Source organism: Lepisma saccharinum, chromosome 9 (assembly GCF_977018435.1).
Source record: "Lepisma saccharinum chromosome 9, izLepSacc3.1, whole genome shotgun sequence".
NCBI classification, from domain to species: domain Eukaryota; kingdom Metazoa; phylum Arthropoda; class Insecta; order Zygentoma; family Lepismatidae; genus Lepisma; species Lepisma saccharinum.
Window position 1 is genome coordinate 64,342,554 of NC_139237.1, and position 24,123 is coordinate 64,366,676.

The following is a 24,123-nucleotide window of genomic DNA, read 5'->3' on the forward strand; positions in this document are numbered from 1 at the left end:
GCTGTAGTAGTGTAGTTAATCACCGACTAATATATTTTTTAGATAATGGCTGATGATGCAGAGGACTTGGGTGATGAATTCATTGTTCTGGATGAAGTGCATGAAGATGAAGAGGATGGTGAGTATATTGTTATGGACGAAGTTGGAGATGAAAGTGAGAAAAACAATGTTCACGTGACAAATGAACCTGAGAAGTCCAGTGCAGCTGTCTGTAATGAGAAGATGAAAGCTTGTGATACTGTAATTAATTCAGATGGAGGAAATACCAATGAAGGAAATGAAGTGAATGTTTTACACGGAGATTCTGATACAGTGAGAAGTGATGACGAAGACATGCCTTCTGATAGAGAAGAGAATGAAGAAATAATTGCACCATTTAATACATTTGCTGTAAGTATATTATATACACTTTGAAGATTTGTTGCTCAGTTGTGAGGCCCAAATTCCAAATGTGTAATATTCTTGCATCATCTACATAAATCAAGTTCTATTCTTATCTATAAGATAGACATCAGCTGATACTGGTGCCGATATATGTGTTTGAATCTAATCACCAGGGAACAGATTGTATGTAGTAAAACTGTGCTAAGTATGTAAATACATATTTAGTTATTTTCACCAAAATATGGAATGAAAATTGTAAAAATGAGTTTTTAATAGGGATGTGCCAAAGCCGATTACAGATGTATAAAAATCGGCAGAAATTGACATATCAGCATCGGTGTCAGCATCGGCAAAAATCCGAAATTTAAACCGGTACAGATTATACTAGTGTTTTACCTTCTAATAAGTTTTATATTTCAGTTTTGTAAGATTTATTGAAAATTAGGTTATGATCCATCATTTTTGTAGAGTTTTTGTAATAAAATTATTGCAAACTCTCATTCAGAGGATCAACCTAACTCAAAATCGGAAATAAAACAGTTCATTGCTGAACCAGGTTCTGCTGTTGTATTGGAAATTCAAAAATTATTATTCAAACCTGAAGAAAGTGCTGAGAAAATACTTGAGCATACCTGCTGCATCAGTATTCAGTGATTGAGTGTTCAGTGTTGCTGAACAGATTTGCGATAAGAGAAGAAGTAGGTTATTTCCTGAAGTGCTTCCAAAACTCGTGTTTCTGAAGTTGAATCTGGCAGCAGTAAATTTCCAACATAAGAACAGGAATTCATTTTGCATTTCAAAGAACTGCTTGTGTACTAATGTAAAATCTCTTGAGAATCCATGTTCTTCTTAAAGGTTCACATAACCACCTTTTGTAGATCCAAATGTACATTCGCATCTCTTGAGAATATATATGTACATACTTATGATATATATTTGTACATAGCAAATTTATTTTTGTCATGCTGAAAATAACATCCCATTTCTGTTTAATAATCTTATGTATCGGAATCGGTTAAATATCGGCATCGGTAAATTTTCCGCTTCGTCACATCCCTAGTTTTTAATAATATAAAACACTACACAAGCTACATAAAATACAGTATGTTTACATTGATATTAATTGTAAAACAACACAAAATGTGTTTTCATTTTCTGTTTCCAAAACAACGAATAACAAAATTTTGCTGCGGGTGTTCGAACGTGAATTTCCTTTTGTTGTCTCTTAAGATGGATTTATATTCACTAAAACTGCATTCAATGTAGGAAGAAGTAATGGGAGTGTATTTCAAATTTCTCAGTTCTTCGCAAGAAATTTACCCAACTCTTTCGGTCACACGGTGACATGTAGTTATTGCACGAATATGGAGTATATGTTGAGAAATGCTCTGAAATATGAGAATAATATGTAAACATAACTAAAATATGAGCCAAAACCTAATATATGTACAAGTATGAAAAATAGAAACTGAATTTTTGAAGTCTACTTGCCATGATGTGCAAGGATTTTACAAAATCTGATTACAGCTTCTGCAAAAGTGTTGAACAATACTTTTGTGTTTGGTCTAATTATTGGAATTGCACAGAAGACTAAATTTGCTTTTTTGGTAACTGTTTCAAATGTGTAATGATTTTTTGCAAGTTTTACATGAGTAATAGGAGATGCTTTAGAATACTGGCCACTGTTGTTGGAGGAAGTTTGAAGCTTGGAGAAACTGATTATCACAGTAAAAAGCTTTACTACACATTAGTTACCAACTAACTAACTCTCTAGCCTTCTTAAACCCGAAGGTTCATGGCTGCAGCAACACAGGCCTTCCATCTTTCCCTATCTTGAGCAAGATCTGTATACTCTTTTACATCCCTACCGATTTCCCTTAGGTCCATCTCAACGTTGTCCCTCCATCTTCGTCTTGGCCTTCCTACAGGTCTCTTACCATCAGGTTTCCCAACAAGAATCCTGTAAACTCCTCTTTCCTCTCCCATTCGTGCCACATGGCCTGCCCACCTAAGTCTTCTTGATTTAATTATTCTAATAATATCTGGACATGAATACAAATTATGTAGTTCTAAATTATGTAACCTTCTCCACTCGCCTGTTTCCTCATCCCTTTTAGGTCCAAAGATTTTCCTAAGGATCTTATTTTCAAATACTCTCAATTTATGTTCCTCTTTCAATGTAAGGGACCAAGTTTCACATCCATATAATACTACAGGCAAAATTACGGTTTTGTATATTTTAACTTGTAGTTTCTTAGATATTAAACGAGAAGACAAAAGTTTATGAAGAGAGAAGTAACATGCATTTCCTGAATTAAGCCTACTTTTTATTTCCTCTTTAATATAATTTCCATTTGTTAATATTACTCCTAAGTATTTGAATTTGGAAACTGATTCAAACGAGTTGTTATCAATAATTAGATTTTGATTATTACCTAACACTTGGTTTCGGCCTGTAAACATATATTTAGTTTTCTCTTTGTTAACTTCCAAACCTATCTCTGTAGCAGTTTTGAAAATTATTTTAGCATTATTCTTAATTGTATTCACATCATCCCCCAGTAAGTCTACATCATCTGCATATGCTAACAACTGAGTCACACCATTTAATTTTAGTCCTTCTTTAGTTTCTTGTACCTTCCTAACAGCATATTCTAAGGCAAAATTAAAGAGCAATGGAGATAATGCATCTCCTTGTTTTAACCCATCATGAATTGTAAATTTGTCAGACATATTAATACCCACACGAATTGTACTTTCTGTTTCACTGGTGCATATTTTTATCATACTAACAAGCTTCTTAGGTATTCCAAACTCTACTAATATATTATATAATTTATCTCTTTTGACCGAATCATATGCTTTTTTGAAATCAATGAATAGCTGATGGACATTTTGATTATATTCCCACTTTTTTTCAAGTGTCTGTCTGATGTGAAAAATTTGATCTGTAGTTGATCTGTTGCGTTTAAATCCACATTGATAATCACCTATAATTTCATTAGCATATGGTGTTAGTCTTGTTAAAATAATGTTAGACAATATTTTGTATGTTGTTGAGAGTAGAGAAATTCCACGGTAATTATTGCAGTTCATTTTATCACCTTTTTTAAACACAGGAACAATTATGGATTCTTTCCACTGTTGAGGGATTTCTTCTTTATTCCATATTAAACAAATTAATTTATGAATTTGACATATTAATGAATTTCCACCATATTTAATTAACTCAGCTGGTATTAAATCAATGCCAGGTGCTTTGTTATTCTTTAGCCTTTTAATAGCATCTTTAACTTCAGTCAAGTTAGGTTCTGGAACTAAAGGTTCTGCTGTGTGGACTTCATTTACTTCTGATTTATCTCCTACATGGACATTTAAAACACATTAGTTACCAGGGAAATTATATGATTTTAAATGTAGCTTGCGTGAACTGGCATTCTTGATTTCGAGTCGACTTGGACACAATATTTTCGCGCAAGGCTCAAAGGGGGTTTTTATGCTTGAGACCAGATATTACTTGAGCAACATTTCAGTGTTCAAAGCATTTAGGTACGTTATTTTAATACTAAGAGCCCTAAACTTAACCAACCTAACCTAACAACGAAAGCAGCGGAATCCCTCTTCCCACACCATGCATTTAAACATTTTAAGCAAAAATTCTAGTAAATTAATTTGGTATTGTTTTGTGTTTTGTATTGATTTGAATCGATATTCTTAGTAACATTGTAACTCACTTTTTGATGGGGTTTTCTGAAAGAACATATTTTTGGGGAAAACTGGACTGTGCCCAATCCGTATCTATATTGCTTTAAGAAGAAAATCACAACTGTGGTAATCAAACAAATTGAGATAAGTAAATCTTTTGTTTCTTTAAGAATGATGTGAAGGAAACAAGGAAAAAGGGTAGGTACAGAACGAAGCGTGCTGGAAGAGGAGTACAGATGTATATTGATAAGATTAGAAGGTATGAGGCCATTAAAACAATCCAGAATATGTGCAACAATGAAGCAGAAAGCATCCCAGAACCAGAAACCTTGAATGTAAGTATCCAATACCAAATGTTTTATTTCAGAAAGATTATCCAGAATATACACTTGCACAAAAGTAGTTGATGCCAGTGCAGATATGCACTTGTGCACAAAAATAGTATACTATTTGTTCAGAAACCAAATATTTAGTTATTCCTGATTAAAGTTCATTACCTTTCTTTTCCTGGTTCCAACCTTTCATCTTCCCTGATAATGTCAACATGAGGACAACATAACATTGCAAGGCTGTTGTTGTCTTTTCACCATAGCATGGTTTTAGAAGTACAATTTTCTCACTATCTGCCATCATCTTCATGTTCCAATATAATTAATCTTGTATTTGTAAAATTTTGTTTTATTCCATTTGATCACCAAAGCCATTTTCTATGAATGTAACACATACTCATCTAGGTTGTTTTTTTTTGCATGTTAATATGTGGTTGATGACTGAGATCACCAAAAATAGGCATGCAGACAATGTAAATATTAAGGCTGAACTGATATCACTTTGCCGATACAGTTGCTTTAAAAATTGTAACAATTAAAAGTTGTTCAAGATATATATATTAATAGTATTAGTGTGAGTATTCCTCCCCAATTATAACATCAATTCACCATAGTTTTTCTTCAAACTATTCAAGAATTACATCAGAATAGTAAAGTATGTGTTACAAATCACAAAATACAGTTTTCCCCACAATATTGCTGTGAAAGAAATAAAAATTCAAATTTTGCATAAATTGCAGGATAATTAAACTCCACAAATTTGTCGTGTGTCATATTTACAGACCCGGGAAAAGACCAAAATCGCAGAAAAGTATCGGCCTGTATTATAAATAAATGTTAACCTTTTAAGATGCTTTCATATGTTGAATTGTAACAAAATGATACCACACATGAACTGTATACTCAAGTGCCAGAAGTACCTTCCTAATATCGTGTGGGACCTCCTTTAGCCTGGTGAAGTGCAGGAACTGAACATGGCATGGACTGTACCAGTCAGCGGAAGTCCCTGAAGAGATGTGCAGCCATGCAGTCTTGATAGCCAATCATAATTGCATGCTTGTTGCAGGTGCAGGATCTTGTGCACGAATGGATCTTTTGATCATATCCCAAGTGTGTTCCACGGGGTTCATGTCTGGTGATCTCAATGGCCAAATCATTTGTTGCAATTGTCCAGAATGCCATTCAAACCACTCCTAAACAGTCATGGCCTGGTGGCATGGTGCATTATCATCCTGGAAAATCCCATCGTTGTTAGGTTACATGAGATCAATGAAGGGATGCAAATAGTCACCAAACAGCTGAACATAGCAATTCCCAGTCCGTTTGACCAGAGGTCCCATACTATGTGATGTAAACATGCCCACATTATGGAGCCACCACCAGCTTGCACAGTGCCTTGTTGACAACTTGGGTTCATGGCCTCATGGGGTCTAACCTACCATTAGCTCATACCAACTGGAGTCGTGACATACCTACTGACCTCACAGACACATCTGTCGTACGTCCCTCATTGACTGTTGATGTCACTGTCATTAAACAGACATAGTTAGTTGGCCACTGCGCTATCCGTGGTGGGAGGTAATGCCTGCAATGAGATACTCTCCTTACACCCTTGACACCGTGGATCGAGGAATGTTGATTGCCTGAACAACTTCTGAACTGGAATGTCCCAAGGCTCGCAATAGTACACATGTTACGCAATGCTAACCTCACGTGAATATTTGCATACTGCTATCCCATGACTTTTGACACTTGAGTGTATATTTTTTTTATTATATTGAGTTATGTATGGGAGAAGAGGAAAAAAATTAAATGTGAAATGTATTTGCCAAATCATATTTTCTGTTTATGCTCTAGCAAAAATGCTGCCATGTATTAAAAACTAAATTTTTGTTTCACTATTTGTGTGTACATAACAGGCTGAAACATCTGAGGATGTAGGAAATAAGCATAAAGCTAGTGAAATTAAGCGAACCAATGGAAAGGATGAAAATTCTCAAAACAATTCCACATCCTGGACCAGCTTGTCTTATGAAGAACTGGTAAGTTTTAAAATAATTATGTATGGTTTGACAACAATCAAGCCGTTTAAGTATGCCAATTCATTTAGATGAAGAGTAAAGGGTTATTAGTGACTAATTATGGTATAAAAATTTAAATAATGCTTGATAGCGCCACGTATTTATGGTGAATAAGATATCAAGAATCCGTAACAAAAACTGGGTAGGTTTCAGTATCAAAAGTGGTGTATAAAATGGCATCTCGAGTGTTAAAATGGTGAATAACACCCCTAAATTTGATTACTTATTACACAAAATAAACATTTCCCTTCTAATAGCACATTTAATTAATTTAATGCTCTGATAGCATGATTTATTTATTTATTTGTTTGTCATCTACAGAGATAAGATATCTCCAATTACAGAGGCATCGAAACAACATAAATAATGTAAATATGAATATAAATGAAATGAAATACCATGCTCACATAATACATGGATATAACTATAACATTAATATATTTACACATAGTACTGACGTGCTCATATAAAATATGTATAAATTATCCATTAATCCACAACCAATACAGAGACTATAGAGTAGAGATGGCCACTTTGTTTTTTTTCGAAAAGTTTAAAATCGAAAAATTAAAAATTCACTTTCTAAGTTTCCCTTTATGAGGTCAAATTTTCAAAACCTGCCTGCATTTCGCTGCCATATACAGGAATATCATGACGTAAATTGCAACACAGCCATTCGGCCACACTCCTCAGTTTATGTTTCAGTCGGATAAGGATGTATTGTCTTTCAAAATTTTTTCGGCCTCCCCCGATGGTCCAGTGGTAGTGTCGTCGCCTTGTAATCATGGGGTTCCGGGTTTGAAAAATCTTTTTTTTTTTTTGATAATTAAAGAATCGCAAGACAAAAGAAAAAATACACAGAAATAAAAAAAACTTAAACAAAATAACTAGAAACAAAAAACTATTTTTTAAAAAAAAACGAAAAATGAAAATTTTCTGAAAAGACTAAAAACTAAAAACTATTTTTTTTTTCGAAAATAGCAATCCCTACTACACAGTACATACGTAGATAAGATTTGTCCAGAATAAATATAACCATAATAGGAAAGAAATAATGAAATAAATCCATACATACATATATCTCCATTATACATATACACACAATATATTAACCAATTGTGAAAGTGTCTCTATCAAGTGTTTCTTTTATGGCATTTTTATAATCCAAAATATTAAAATTAAAATCTATATTTGGATTTGTTGATGTTTTTCTATTGTACATACTACTGATTCTAATTAATGGTGATTGTTTGTACTTTTCAGTTTTAGGGATCATGTATAGCAATAAATTTCTTCTTAAATTACATGTATTAACATTGAAGCATATTTGGTGAAGAAACTCTATTATCCAATAACCCCATTATAATTTTATAAAGAAATACCTGTTGTCCTAATTCTCTTCTGTTGCCGAGTGTCATGCATGAGAATTGCTACAGTAAAGAGCCATACAAATCTCTGTTTGTATATGCTGACATGTTGTATCTCTTGTTTAATAGATAAAAACTTTTTTTGCACTTGTTCTATTTGTTTATCAGAGTACGAGGGTTGTTCCAAAAGTTTGTGGACTGAGATCACTATTCAGAGTCTGAGTCAGGTGTGAGTTTTTCAAAAAAGCACCCTTCACACTCTATACACCGATTCCAGCGATGCACTAGCTTCTCAAACCCATGTTGCAGACCATTTTCTGAGAGTCGGTGTAAGGTAGTGGATGGTCCGTTTTAAACTTCCTTCTGCAACTCTTTCCTAAGTGTTGGAAACGCCCAGAAATCACAGGCTGCGAGGTCTGGGCTGTATGGAGGATGGTCTAGAGGCTGCCCATTAATTTTCTCCATAGCTTACCATGCCACATGTGCATTAGCGTTTACTTGCAGGAGAAACCATTCTTCATGAAGCAGTTCAGTGAACTTGGCACCCATCTTGCACAAACACGAGACCTTCTCAGGTGTTTCGTGACATCTTGCTACACCAATATTCAGTTTAGCAGCCAATTCACGAATCGATGAACGTCTATCTTCTTTTAGCAATGTCTGCTTTCACAATGTCCTCATCATTCACTGATGTTGATGGACGCCCACTTCTCGCCTTATGCTGCACATTGCGTTTACCTTCCTTAAAAAGGTTCCACCACTTGAATACAGCCAATCTGCCCATTGCTTCATTACCGTAAGCATCTCAAACGTTTCCTGGCCACTTTTGCGTAACTTCACACAAAATTCAATAGCGATCCTTTGTCTGGTAATTATGGGTATCTCATCTCATCATCTCACTCTGCAGTTCGAATTTTTAGAGTGAGCAAAATACATTGGTTCACTCGTACATTAACAAAGCACACCACAGGCTATCTTCACATGCATTAATCACAGAATCGGCACAGTGTTGCCAATCCACGAACTTTCGGAATTTCCCTCGTATTAAGTTTATACTTGCGTGGAAGAGTGAAAATGAGGAAAATTAGTTATTTATTAATTTAGAGTTCATTGTTTTTAATTTTGGTATTTGGTGTATGCATGTCACTGGAAACAATCATTGTTATAATTAGAGCCCGGAAGTTTGGCAAAATGCCTCTTTTTATCTACTGCATATATTGATAAAAATTTTCCGGATATATGTTTCTTATGTTGTTTCGAATGTTTTAGAAGCCTTTTCATTTTGCCTATTTGGGACCCCACTGCCTATTTTTAATTGTAATTTTTTTTTTGCCTTTTTCAATGAAATTTGACCATTTTTTTTAAAAAAAAAAGTGTGTATATAAATTATTTTTCTCCCAAAAGACGTTGTTGGCATTTAATTTTCTTCCATTTATTATGTGAATAATTTTCGTCTTATTTAAGTAATAATGAACTCATGCATGTTTCAACATTGCTGAAGGAGAAAAGTGTGAGAAAAATGTATTTCATGCTCAGTTAGGATATTGCCTTTCGGTTAACATTTCCTTGTGCATGATTGACTGCTGAAGTGGTCAGGTTGATTTTGAACACAAAGAAGATATTTCTGAAATCTCCCTCTCGAACCCGAAAATTTAAGGAAGTTGCATCTGAGCTTAGTTTACCTCCGCAACCAAGTCTTGACCAGATGGGGAACCTGGATATCAGAAGCTATATATTATGCTAACAACCTTGAAAAAATTAGTGAGGTGATAGATGCTCTTCCAGAAAATGAAGCGGCTTCAATTTGTGAACTGAAAAAAACCCCTGTGCTATTCAAGTTTATTTTTGCACATTATGGTGCATTGCCAGAGACAATTACAATTATAGCATCCGTGAAAATCTACGAGGAATCTATGCAACAGATGATGGAAGTGCCAGGAAAAAAGGGGTCAGCTGTTGCGGAAAAGTGCAAACGGGTAGTGAGTGCAAATGAGGACTTGAAACAATTGAAAACAATTTGTGATATTCTAAAAGTTGAAAATGCTGTTACCAAAATGAATCCAGCTACATTAGCTTGTTTTATGTATGCTCCAATAACTTCTGTCAAAGTAGAAAGATCATTTTCTATTATGAAAAACATTCTCTCTGACAGACGACTATCAATGAATGTTGAGAACTTAAAAAAAGCACCTTGTAGTTATGTGCAATCAAGACGGAGAAAATTGAAATGCTCTTCCCAATGTAGATCTTAACATTTTGCTAGAAATTATAGATAAAAGTAAGCGACTTCCAAATGTGCCTTTTTTCGGTTTATTTTGCCTTTTTTTCAATTTTTGTGCCTATTTTCCACATTATAAATGCCTTTTTGCCTGCCTATTTTAACGAAAATAAATGCCTGAACTTCCGGGCTCTAGTTATAATCTTTCTATTCTTAATTGTAGGTTGAAAAGAAATATGAGGTAATGAAGAATATGGTTACATCAATGAGAGATGGTATCTTCTCTGTGCATCCAGAGTTGAAAGAATGTGATTCTAACTTTTCAATAGAGCTCTTACCTGTCCAGACAGTTCCACTTCTCAAAGAATACAGAAGCAAATGTACATTTTCAATAGGTAAACCTTGTTTATTTTTTTATTTTTAAAATTCATGTGCATACTGTTAATTTATGTTGATTAATATATTCATGAAAGTGTGCCCTCCCTGTTTTCCCCTCAGCAAACAAGAGAAACCGGTTATTAATACACTGAAAGGAAGTACTCACTTATCTGCGAAGCATGGAACTTTTATGTTGTACATTAATTCGTTTATTATACATTCTTTTACATGTACATTTCATTTTTCCATTTTGAATTTTATTATAAAGCATATCTTAGTAAAAAAAAACTTGCATCAGCTTTATGGTCAGTTCTTTTAATGTCACCTGTCATTGTATGTGTGGTAGGAAAATGCATTACACTGTTCCACGAAGGTAAAACAAAGGGTGTAAATTCCTCAATCACAATGGAGGTGTTTTGGTCAACACCACAGTTCAGCTGCTGCAGGAGTGTGCGTGTGTGTGTGTGTGAGAGAGAGAGAGAGAAATATTTGATTTTCTATAAATATTTTTAAAATAAAAACAATATCACCATGAAAACCAAGCAAAAAATATGCAGTCTTCACCAGCTCTCGAAACAATTGGAATGCATTTCCTTTATGCATTATAGAAATACAGACTTCTTGCATATATAATGCACTTTCCATCAAATTCTAAAAATTGATGCCGACATCTGTGGTGGACTGGTTAGCAAAGCGTGCAACGATGACAGGGGTCTCTGGTTTGAATCCAGGCCTTTGTGACTATCCCTTCATCACTCATCCTCATCGTTGAGATTAACCAAAAGTTAATTACCAGAAGAGTGACACTATACAACAAAAATCATATTGAATAACAAACCCAAAATTGGTGTTGAAAAGTTGTTTGCTACATGTGTTTTTAGAAGCACCCTAGCATATGAGGGGGTGGGGAGGTGCTGCTTGGCTCACAACCATGTGCATATTTTTATAAAAAGGTTAAAAATAAATTATATTGTTCTGTGAGGTGTTCCCAATATTGTTGTATTACTATTACTTTTGCTCATAAAATTGTAAAGGTAGCATATATAGAAAGCAACATTTATGTGGCGGGACTATCAGCCCCCCCCCCGGCCTGCCCCTTGCGATATGTGTTGTGTTGTGACATGACACTCATTCCTGTAACAGTAAACAATTGCTTCGTAATTACTATTTTTTTTTAGGTAGTGAATGATAAAATATGTGTGTGTGTGACATTCTTGCAATTGGTTCTTTATTATTTTTAATTTGATTATTATTAATGATGGTGTAATTATAATTATACCTGTATAAACAACAAAGGAAGAATTGATTCAATAACAAAATATTTTCGTGAAGTTTAGTGATAAGATAATATGTGGCCTCTGAAGCCCCTCTCCCCTTAGGTAAGTAAGTTTCTTGTACTGCACGGGTAAGCTAGGTTTAATATTATCATTTTATTATTATTACAGGAATTGATAAGGAAACCAACAAGCAAATACTTGGATATTGCCAATGTTGTACTCCAACTAGAAAAGAGAATATCATCACCCATTGCTCCTATTGTTCAAATGAACTCCCTAGAAGTTTCAATGAAGTAAGAAAGGTAAGAAGGCTTGCAGGTAGTTATGCCTAGAGGTTATGCAAAATATTAAAGTAGATACTGTGATCAATGCATTGTGACCTGAGTTCTTCTGTAACATTACTAAAGGGGTGTCTACGAGTCAAGAATGTCGAAGAAAGAGCCAAGAAATCAACAGGTAAGTCAAGAAATTATGCTTGTGGTCAAGAATGTTTGCTATTTTGTACAGTATAGTGAATTTACATTGTTATATATGTGTACTGGGTTTTGATAAAACTGAATATTTGGAAATCTTAAATTGCATTGAGTTGTGGTTAAAATTTGTCATTTGTTTCTTAAGAATTGCATTCTTGTGTGCATGAGATTTTGTAAAAATATTAAAGTAATGGGGCCAATCCTCATCCAGGATGAAGTCTGAAGGATTAATTTTTACATGCAGTACTAATAATTAAAGCAAGTCTAAATCACTTGTTAAAGTGCAGCTTCAGTTTTCATCTTAACTGGCCTTGCAGTATGGGTTTTGCATTAGAAAGATATATATTTTCTTAATTTCCAACTATACCTAAATAGGGAGCGATAAATGTTAAGAAAATGGTAAAAAAAAGGTCAAGAAAAAGGAAAGAAAGGTCATGAAAAGGTCAAGAATTTTGGATTTGTTTGTTAGACAGTAATGCACCACAATTGCAAAGTTGTACCCTAAAATGCTCCTCATTTCTTAATTATTCTCCTGTTTTCCATGGAATTTATAGAACCTTCGGCATTTTACATACATTATAATGCATATATAAACTATGGAATGGTATTCATCCATATAACTGATTAACATTTGAAATGCATTTGTTGCATTAGGTATATTAGTCAGTGTTGATATGAAAGACTATCATGTGTCACTTGTACTCTGGTTCCTACACATAGACCCTCATAGAATAATGTGATATATGAATGTATTCAGATGTAAATGATCGAAACTTTGTAGTCGACAGAAAAAATAGAAGAATACCATGGAAGTTTATATGGTGGGGCTGTTTTTTTCCAATCAAGTACAAGGTCCTCTTTCACATCCACTTTGGCAACTTTGTAATTTTCAACTTTTTCTACATAGGTATTTGACTGGGAATATACTATTACGTTAGCATGAGTGGCTCACTTTTAATGTACCAATTAAATTTACCAATAACTGATATGTCAATCTGGTTTTAAATTAGAAACATTTCAGTAAATCCCTGATTGATTCCTTTACCTCCTTGTTTTGCTGTATGTGCCCATCACTGCAATTACTTTTACCTGAGAAAGTGTTATAAATTGCACTTCCCACTCAAATATATAATGATTGCATGTAACTTGTGAAAGACATTCACATATTAATTTTGATAACTCTGTTCCCCCATTTACAGAAGTCTTTACTTTGGCTTTCTGCGAACAGTCGCAGCAAGTTACCAAAATTAATAGATGAATAAATTATGCTTTTTACAAACAGAATGTTTATGTTTGTTGAATACCTTAAAAGATGCGGTAGTATAATAAAGACACGTAAGCAAATTACTAATCTTATCCTTGAGACTTACTTATAATGGTTCTATTAATATTACTGGCCTCTGCCACCATTCACTTAGGAACTTATTGCTTTACTGTTGGGCCAGCTTCCGGTTCCTGTCGTTTCCCTGCGTGCCACTAGAAGTACTGGTGTAGTCAGTTCGTCTGCTGCATTAGTTATGTGCTTTGGATTTCAGTTGTTGCAGATCCATTAGAGATATCAGTGAATGTGTACACCACTTGACAGATGCCAAAAGATCCCAGGCTACCACCGGACTAGCCAAGCACCTCAAATTCAGCAGGCATACCATCAAAAATGTTGCAGTCAGGCATATATCGCACATGCTGACACCAAGATCAAAGAGACACATGCAATTACGCACTTTCTGCATGAGCTAAACATTGACAGCAGTCAGGCATATCATATCTGGCTCTTGCTACTGCAACAACTGAAAAACGATAGGAACCGGAAGTTGGTCCAGCAATAAAGCAGCAAGTTTCCCAAGTGGACGGTGGCAGAGGCCACCGAAATTATGTAATAGAACCATCATAAGTAAGTCTCATAGATAAAGTTAGTAATTTGCTTATGTTTATTTATTAAACAAAATATATAGAAATATCAAATAAGTGAAATTGGAGCCCAAGGCCATTTTCACATGTAACCTCCTTGATGCCCGAGCCAATTTTGAGCAAAATGCAGAGTTTCAATTAAATGTGAGTAGATCGGAGGCTAATTGCCCTAGAGAGATGAGTGATATACCGTTGTACATGGAATGAACCAGAGGTTCAGACTACACAAAATGTATGCAAATTTGTCATATATGTGGCGGGGGAGGGGGAGAACACTCAAAATTCCAAAATTTCTGAAAAAAATGGGGATTTCCTCCCCCTCCCTCAAGAAAAAAGTACATGACAGTGTCGACATGCACATGGAATTATCACTGACATGTAAGGAACACAAAAATATTTACATTATTATCGTATGACCAATGTAACGCGAGTTGTACCCCCAAAAGAAATGGTCAGCACACCACTGATTCAAGCTTCAAAATGCAGCGGTACCTTGAAATGACTGTAGCTCAGAGGCTAATTGCCCTAGAGAGATGAATGATATACCGTTGTACGTGGAATGAATCACAGATTCAGACGATATAAAATGTATGCCCATTCGGCATGTATATGGAGGGGGGAAGGAGGAATCCCCCCAAAAAAAAATTAAAAAGGGGGTTTTCCCTCCTGCCCCCCCCCCCCCCCAAAGGACATGAAAAGGTCAACATGCACACAGCAGGCACAGACGACACTATCACATTTCACACGTTACACTAACGAAGCAAAGATGATAATAATGTCTTGGGAAGAGTCACAGTTCACTCAAAAATTATTTGGCACTTGGGTACAAAACTAGTTTCACGTACGCACAATATTCCAGGAGGAAAAGCTAGAACGGAGTGACAAAAGTGCACCAATTCTTGCAGCTACTTCCAAATTCTATTTTTAGACAATGCAGGGTAACCTTTGCAACCATTTGTGAAACACTGTGCTCAAGAACAAAGGCTTTTCTTCAGCGTGCCTGGAACTTACATTATTACGATGCAGTTTCATCAACCCCTCTTCCCCCAACCCTCGCTTGCTCCCGCACGGAAAACATTCCTTTTGACCTCGGGTACCGATATACAAACTTCCTTCCAATGCAGTTTCCAGGGGTGAGAGAATCGCATTGCTTTAGAACAACAAAGCCGGCCTTCCTTTGTCGGCAAAATATTTCCCTTGGAAAAAGATGCAAAAAAGAAGTCTCCTTTTTCCCGCCTTTTCCCTTTTCATGAAAGGAAAAACGTGCAACAATCATTTCTGTTAAATACATGTGTTAACAACAATATGAAAAAAGATAATCGAAATTCTAGCCAAAAATAGCGAAGTTATAACGTAAAAACTACGACCTTACAGAGCGTCTCGATCGAGACTATCGGGCCCCCGAGGGTTACATGAGTGCATCTCGATCGAGACGAATGGGCTCCTAAAGGTTAAAACCTACTAATATGCTTTTTCTGTCCAATACAGTGTGTTTTAAAAGTTCTACAGGATTCTAAATAGTTATAACTTTAAAGTTTCATGTTTATTACAATGATTTTTTTTATTTTTCTTTCACAGGAAATTTTAAAATTTTGTTTTGTTCGCACTGCTGAATGACACGTGTGCAGTTGATTACGCAATCGCCTGATTCCAAGATGACATCGATACAGGAAAAAACTCAGTGTGTGTTATGGTTTACAGAGTTAAATCTTGTGTATGGGTGTGGAGAAGGTTCCAAACAATATTTGGAAAAACATCTCCCGCGGAGACAAGCATCCAGAGATGGTACGGAAAGTTTAAGGCTAGGGGAAGCGAAGCAGATTTACCATGTAGTAATAAGACAACATTCCGGACGAGCACCATCAGAATGCAATTCTTGGATTCAAACGAAGATTGCAAGAGTGTTTGGACGTGAATGGTGTCCAGCTGGAGATCTGCCAATGAACCAAACCACATCAAACATTAATTTTAAAGTTTCCTCTGTGTAACAAACAATATTTTGTTGTAATAAACCTATTAGTGGGCCTCTCCATGGCGCAGTGGTAGCGTCATTGCCTTGTAATCAAGGGGTCCCGGGTTCGATACCCGGTGAAGGCACAAGTGGTTCGGATCCCACTTTAAACTGTAGGTCCAGTCCCGATTAGCCTTACTGTGCATAAAGTGGACTTAAAACACCAAATCAAACCAAACCAAATCAATAAACCTATTACTTTGAAGTTATAGGTTTGTAGAATCCTGCAGGACTTTTAAAACACACTGTACAAACAAACTGGGGTGGCGCATGAATGGGTGCTTGGACACCCCCTAATTTTCTTCTGTACCCCCTTCAGCACCCCCTATTCAAAACCTATGTTGAAAACATTAACTCTTGTAGTGTCATATGCCGTAGTCAAATTGAGTTCCTGAATGTTAGGTATTATAGTGAGACCGCTGTTATTGTATACAACAGCCAAGCATTGAAAGAGAAACTGCATATATTTTCCTGTACTGTCGGCAGTCAGCATTGTTATTAAGAATTATTTCTTCTTTTAAGTGGCCTGTTTGTGTTTTTCGATATTTGCCTGCAGCTCAGTGAGTTCTTTTTTTGGCATTGTTGTTAAATGATTTTATTTTCCACCTACTTGTTGTTCCTCTTTTCTTCAAGTCGCACTGGAACAAAAATTTCAAGATAGTTTTGAGATATCATCAGGTCGTGCTCGGGAAATTATTTAACGCAAGTTGTATCGTGACTGGTAGTTTACCTGTTAGTATGCTCTATATGTTCCACGTAACATGTTTAGTAAAGTACCATTTCAAACTTTGTCAAAGGAGCCCAAAGTTTGTGATGAAATGTTACAGTTCGCTGATGGAGGATAGTGCAGCAGAAGGGAATTTTAACAATGGTGAAGTTGCCGTGCACTTCACATTTTGTCCTGACACCACAGCATCTGAGGCAGACTGAAGATAGTCAGTGGCGCAACCACAGGGGGTTGGGGGCATTACCCCCCATGCCAACATTGGTCGGAAATCAATTCTATGGGGGGCAAACATGGAAGTAAAAGAAAGCAAGGCTAGCAGAATCTAAGAGTAGGACAAAATTATACTCAATATGGAATTAGTTTTCATGCATTTCTTTAATTTTTCTTCAAGATGGCCATGGGCACCTGCAGAGGGGTGGGGGTGGGGGGGCAGAGAAGAAATTGCCATCTTCGATTTCAAATTTTATGCAAATAAAAATACATTTCGTAATATTTTTTAGAAAATTTGTAAAAGTTCAGAACCGTATCTACGGGGCGGCGAACAATCTAAATCTCAAGCAATATCATTCTTTTCTGTAATGCTTTGTAAATTACAAGAGAGAGAAGTAAGACAACTATGTACTTCAGACTGTTACTGCTACACAGTTTTGTCTTTAATGCATGAACAAATGTTTGGATGAAAAGGAGCTCGCACATTTGGGAGATTTATATCATTTTTGCTGTTGGTTTGTTCTGAGGTGGATGAATTGATTATGTAATACATTTAAATAATATGATATATATACATATATGTGTATTTAAGAAACTTTGAATACGTAAACGATTTAGTGTTAACATGTTGCATATGTATTTTCTTATTTTTTATGTCTCTCCATGTTGCATATTTATTTTTTTACGTCGCTCCGTGTTGCGAATGTGTAAAACATGTTGTACATGAAAGTTATACGTGTCATATGTACAAAAATAATTATATTTGTCAAAGATTTTCTCTTTCAAAAATACAGTTTGCGTGCTTGTTTACAATTATTAGGAATGTGAAATTGAACGTGTTGAAAAAATATTTCAAATCGTTTGTCCAACACAAATGTTTTACCACAGACTTCTCCCCTTTTTGCGTGATTTACGAGGATAATAACATATTTGATACTACTTTTGCTCCTCCTCCTCTTCCTACTACTACCACAACCACCACCACCATTATTATTATTATTGGCACGTTTATCCTGCTGCTTGCCCCCCACCCTCACACACACACACTCACACAAATTCATGGTTGGGCCTCTGATATAACACGCATGCATATTTCATGCTTTCTTTGTTTTCAACATCAACCCACTAAAATTTATTTCACACCCCCAGATGATTAATCCTTGCACCGCCACTGCAAACAAAGTACTAATTAATATATCCCATTCCTAGTTTATAGTGTTTTGCACTGCAAACTTAGTTCCACTTGAACTTTTCCTTTTTCAGGAATTTTTCTTTCTTGATTTTAATAAACATGCTATGAATTGTTGTTTCTGTTGCAGTTATTTGAGGAAATTATTCTCCAAGATTCTTCATTAGGCAGCTTGCTGTGGGATAAAGTTACCCTCAGGACGTGCCAATCTGGAGAGTTGATGATTGTAGTAAAAATGAAACCACATAATGCAACAAGTGTTATTGATAATGCCAAGAAAATAATAACAGAGTTCTTTTTTGAGAGGAAAGTTTTACAGCACCTGAAAGTGGCATCACTCTTTTTTGTGAAACAAGGAAGGTATTTTCTTACTTATTTCTATTATATCCTCATGTAGCAAGTGTTAACTTACCAGTATGTGTTGAATAAATGTAGGTAGTTGGCTTAATCTTTAGTGGTCTGATGGGATTAGGTCCTCCCGCTGCCTATAAACTCGTTAAGGATGGATGGGGAATGGTTTTCCCAGCGTCATGTCAGCAACTAATTGTTGAAAACTGCAACTGATATTTCAGTTCTTTCTTTTTTGTTCATTAGTATTCATAGGAATGCATGACATACTTGAATTACAAAGCAATATACAATGGAACCTAGATTTTACATTTTTCAAAGGACCAAGCTGAAACTTGAAATGCAGGAAAATGTATTAAATTTACACTGCCCTCCCCCCTCCCCATGCTGATCGAAGTGGATATTTATAGCTTTCCAGGTCTTGTTTGCCCACTTTGGGGAAAGGTGGAGGGATACTTGTATAGATAGATCAACATGGAGAAAATGTAGTGGCTATGCATATTATCTTAATTGGAGGAAGCTTTATGAGAATGGCATCCTACATCAGGATGGCGACAGACCTGGAAAACCGGGAAAAGTCAGTGAATATAAGGGGTCCAAAAAAATCAGGGAATTTTGTCTTGATTGACTTTTTTTATGTGCCAGGTGTTTGCTCTGAAAGATGTCGTTATGAAGCATTGAAGCATTACATAGGAACAGGAAGTCTTGTTGCTAAGTCTGAGCATCAACTTTTAGGTCTGTTTTATGCACAACACAATTACAGGGCCAGAAACTAGTGATGGGAGGTGATGGGGGTGAGATTTCCGGAGGGGCAGAAAAAATTATAAGCTTGTAAATATTACATGAAAAATGCATTGAATTATCACTTTTTCTTGTCTGGATGGAAGTAATAAGGGGACAGTACTGTCAGCAAATAGAGGGGATGAAGGGGGGGGGGGGCATACCACTGTGGCACCGTCTGATAGTTGTTGGACGTTGTAGTTCGGCATTTTGTCAGACATTCTGAAGGAACATGGAAACAAATAAGACCACTATGCAACCCTGTAATTTGTCAAATGTCGTGGTACAGCATTTTTCAGATGAACATTTTAGGCTCAGTTGATGCATATGATTTTTGTCGGATATCACCATCCAACTATTTGAACTTCGACAAAATGTCTCACTACAACATGTGACAAATATCGCATGCATGGCACTCATGGAATTGATTGTTTTTGGATGTCTTCGGACTGCAACATTTGACGAAAATGGCATGCATAAACAGAGCCCTGTACATGAAAGTTGGTCTGCTGTGGTACCACATTTCATTGAACAAACTTTTTGGCTCTGTTTAAGCATGCGATTTATGTCGAACGTAGCAGTTCCATATTTGTCATTCTGCAACATCCGACAAGAATTGCATGCATTGCGCTCATATGAATCCTATGTATCTTGGATGTTCCAGTACGACATTTGTTGTTGTTTACGACTTTTGTCACATGGAAAATCCAACAAAAATCACATGCATAAACGGAGCCTTAGTCTGCTGCACAACTGCAAATATGCTGCTGGAATTTTATTACTCTTCTGGTTCACTTAACCTTATTTAATGTAGCAATCCCTACAAAGGTTTTCTTCTTCCCCTTGGCTTAATACTGGTTTTGCACAAGTTATTATTATTATTACAATGACATTGAACTATTCTTCGATATCAAGAAGAATCCAACAAATCAAAATATATATATGTTGAATAGTATCACAAAAAGATGAAACCGAAATCTGCATTGGTAAACGTTATAAAAATTTGACAAGCGCATGCTCCCAACCTCAAGTTTTCTGCAACATTCATATTACAATTAACAACCCCCTCTGTCCTGTCTGTTAAAACTCATGAGAGATGGATATTAATCTGTCACTGAGTTAAGTTAATGTGCAATGTTATGAAATAAAATACTAATAATAAATATGTAAATATTTTAATATTATAATTACACAAATCATTCAGTCCTAAAAGCATATCACTTTCTTCGGTAATTGACGTTTCTCTGCCAGCCATGCTAAATTTTCAAATTTCATCTACTGATTTATATGAGGGACATCCAGAAAATAAGTTCCAATTAGCAGGGACCTTGATTTTTTGCAAACTTGATAACAGTGTAAAATGTTAATTGCTACGAAGTAGTGTTTATGAATGTGCAGAGATGTCTGGACACGTTTCCCGGCCTTCAAAATAGTGAAATAACACGAATATGGCATAAAATGTGAAATGTTGGCATTTTTCACCAATTTTAAAAACTGTACTTAAACAATAAAAAATACCTTGAAATCTAACATTCTTGTATATTTTTAGGCTTATAGAAACAAAATGTGCCATATTTGTGTGTGTAGAACGTGCAAGTTTTCCAACATTTTTATCCAATAAAAAACTACAATGCATGTTATAAATGGAAAAATTCCGATATACACATTAAATCACATATTTCCCACAATTTTTTAACTTCTATCTCAACAATTTGCACTACAGAGCAAAGTGGCGGGGTTCTGACAGGAGATCGAGTGCGTATCTACCGTCACACGGGAGCCGCATCATCAGTATTTGTGGCGTAAGAAGTATTTTGAATTACCGAGCTAAGTGGTGTGATTTTGGCAGGGATTGAGTGCTCACCTACCGCCACAGGGGAGTCGTAACATCGGCATTCGTAGAGCGAAAATACGTATACAATGTGACCTACAATTGAAAATGATAGTTTAAAAGCACAGAAGAAGTAAATGATAGTTTAAAAAGCACAGTCAAAATGTATATTTGGCAGGCAAATGTTCTGAAATAAAAACACAAATTTTGGTAAATATAACACTAAAAAGTAAATAGAAAAAAGATAATGCCAATTTTTGGTGCCATAATATATCGGTATCTGTCATGTGAGATTAATTGATATATTTAGAATTTGTGGGTGCGCTGCCAAGTATGGCCATTATACACCCTTTATTATATATCTGGAAAAATCCACTTATCTAAAACCCTTACCTTAAAATTAAAAAGCGGTATGGAAAATAACTTTCCCAAAATAACTTCCAAGGTATCAAACTCTCACAAAGAGGCATAGCCCATAAGACCTAAAATTTGAAACAGTACTTTAAAAACACCATGAAAGTATAAATTTAGGTATATGCCAGAAATGCACTGAAATGAAAATGTGAATGGGAAGGGGGGGGGGGAGAATGGCACCAATTTAGAAAGAATTAACGAAAAATGAAGATCCCTGCCGATTAGGCATAAATAATTGATTGATTGATTGATTTAGTATATTTTACTTCGCGTTTTGTGCCTCTTGGCTAATTTGCGAAGATGGGGATGAGTGATGAAATGATGAAATTGATGAATGGACATTCACAAACAACCAAGCCCGACCGGGATTCGAACCCGGGACCCTTGGCATTGCAGCGCGATGTGCTAACCACTCAGCCACAGGGTCGGGCAGGCATAAATAAAACAAGAATATCAGTAGTAATTTATTTTACTTATTTTATTTAGTCTATAATTATCAGGAAAAATGTAAATTTTGTCCTGGAAAAATCAGGGAATTTCATTTCTGCTTGTTTGTAGCCACCCTGTACATATCCCCCCTCCCCTTCTTGAGAAAAAAAAATTATGTGAGAGCCTTGAAATAGATGTTGCAAGTAGCATGAGTTTGGTGCTTCTTTTTATGTTAGAAGTGAAATTTAACCAAGTTGATATTATGTGTAAATATTGGTTTAACAAGTACATGGAAGAAGATAATCTCTTTTGCATAACTTATTCTTTGTTCCATATGGAAATTTAAAAGGCAATTGGTTTTTGCTGCCTAGCACATGCCTGGAGAAGCAAAATGGGATGCACTTCAATTTTCCATGTGGAACAAAGATCTAAGTTGTGTAGAATAGACCCTGTTGATGCTATGAATTTATGTAGTATCTCACCTTGTTCATGTTATTTTCAGAATGAATACTTTAGAGCAGCTCATGGGAAAAGACTGCCTTAAAGAGACCATTTGCGGAAAGAAATTCAATGTATCTCCTAAATCTATGTTCGAAATATGTGCTCCAGCAGCAGAAACCTTTTGTACAGTACTTAAGAGTTGTGTGCAGCCCACCAATGGTACTCTCTTGTTATGTATAGGGGCTGCAGCAGACATCTGGGGACTAATGCTTGCTGATGTAAGTACAAGTTACATTTCTGAATGGTATAAATCATTTATATTACCATTTTCTACCAATGCCAATATATGTAGGATACGGTAGTTATTGTTCACATTTTAAGCCTACTTTATTCACAGATGGGCTAATGGCGACTGGACCTACAATTGATACTCGGATCTCAACCACTATGTGCCTCCACCAGGTATCGAACCTGGGATCCCTTGATTACAAGATGATGTTACCATTGGTGAAGCCCCTATACAGTAGTTATAACTGATAGAATGTGTAAAATCTGGAGTAATAAAGAAATTTTTGTAGTCATGGAAATTTTAAGGAATTTTCATTCAGGGAAATTTCAGCTTGAGTTATCAGGGTGTATATCAGTGTGAAAATCCTGGAAAAGTCGGGGGATTTACTTTTTTTCTGTAAAAATCAACTTTTTTTTTTGTAGTAGTCCACTAAAAGTAGATTTTTGAACAAAGGAAAAGGATAAGCAAGGAATTATAAATTTGTTGTGGACTCATTATACTTCAGTTCGATGTATTACCGGTAGTTACAGAAGAAATTGTGTATTAAGTACTCTCTGTGTTTACCATAAGTCAATATGTAAAAGCTCACCCCTGATGCCCCTTCCCAACAGTTCTTGATGTTACTTTTATGGGTGAAGTGAGCCAGCCCCCGTGGCGGAGTGGTTAGCACATTGCACTATGACGCCAGGGGTCCTGGTTTCAAATCTTGGCCTGGGCATGGATGTTTGCGAGTGTCAATTCATCAATTTCATCATATCATCACTCATCCCCATCTTCACAAATTAGCCAGAAAATGGCACAAAAAGCGAAGTAAAATATATCAAATCAATCAATCGTGTATGAAGTGAATATCCTAGAAACTTAATTGAGTGGGATTCTAAGCATGTTGTTAGCTAAAATATAGTGACCTTTTTATACCCATGTTTAAATACATAAATTGCGCTAATGGCCTTGGTCTGGAAAATTTTGTTTATTGGTCTGGAAAACCTGGAAGAGTCGGGAATTTTATTTTGACGAAATTGTAGACACCCTGGTTGTACATTTTTTTGCACCATGATCCTCGTAACATGTCCCAGGAAATATTTATTGCTGAAATTTATAAACTGGCTGCATTCTTTACCTGCAATTACAAAATCCGTTATGGAAGAGAGAGAAAATATTATTATGACAAACTTCACAATTCACTTATTTTCATTGTAATGAATAGGGCCCGGGACTTTATGTTATATCATATTTTTCATTTGGCTTCAGATCTAATATTGGGGTGAGATCTTTATATATCTGATGAAAATCAGCTGAAATAGACAAACTTGACAAAGCATATTTTGACATAT

General features: G+C 35.7%; 1 protein-coding gene across 2 annotated transcripts in view; it reads left to right on the plus strand.

The window, feature by feature from the left end:
• LOC145992083 (uncharacterized) overlaps positions 1 to 24,123 on the plus strand; it is a 61,533-nt gene that overhangs the window by 22,755 nt on the left and 14,655 nt on the right. For both annotated transcript variants that reach the window (XM_083128301.1, XM_083128302.1), the window contains exons 2-8: positions 43 to 390; positions 4,260 to 4,424; positions 6,338 to 6,460; positions 10,308 to 10,479; positions 11,908 to 12,041; positions 18,388 to 18,617; positions 22,562 to 22,778. In XM_083128301.1, the coding sequence (XP_082984427.1) occupies positions 43 to 390; positions 4,260 to 4,424; positions 6,338 to 6,460; positions 10,308 to 10,479; positions 11,908 to 12,041; positions 18,388 to 18,617; positions 22,562 to 22,778 (1,389 nt within the window). The remainder of the gene's footprint in view (positions 1 to 42; positions 391 to 4,259; positions 4,425 to 6,337; positions 6,461 to 10,307; positions 10,480 to 11,907; positions 12,042 to 18,387; positions 18,618 to 22,561; positions 22,779 to 24,123) is intronic.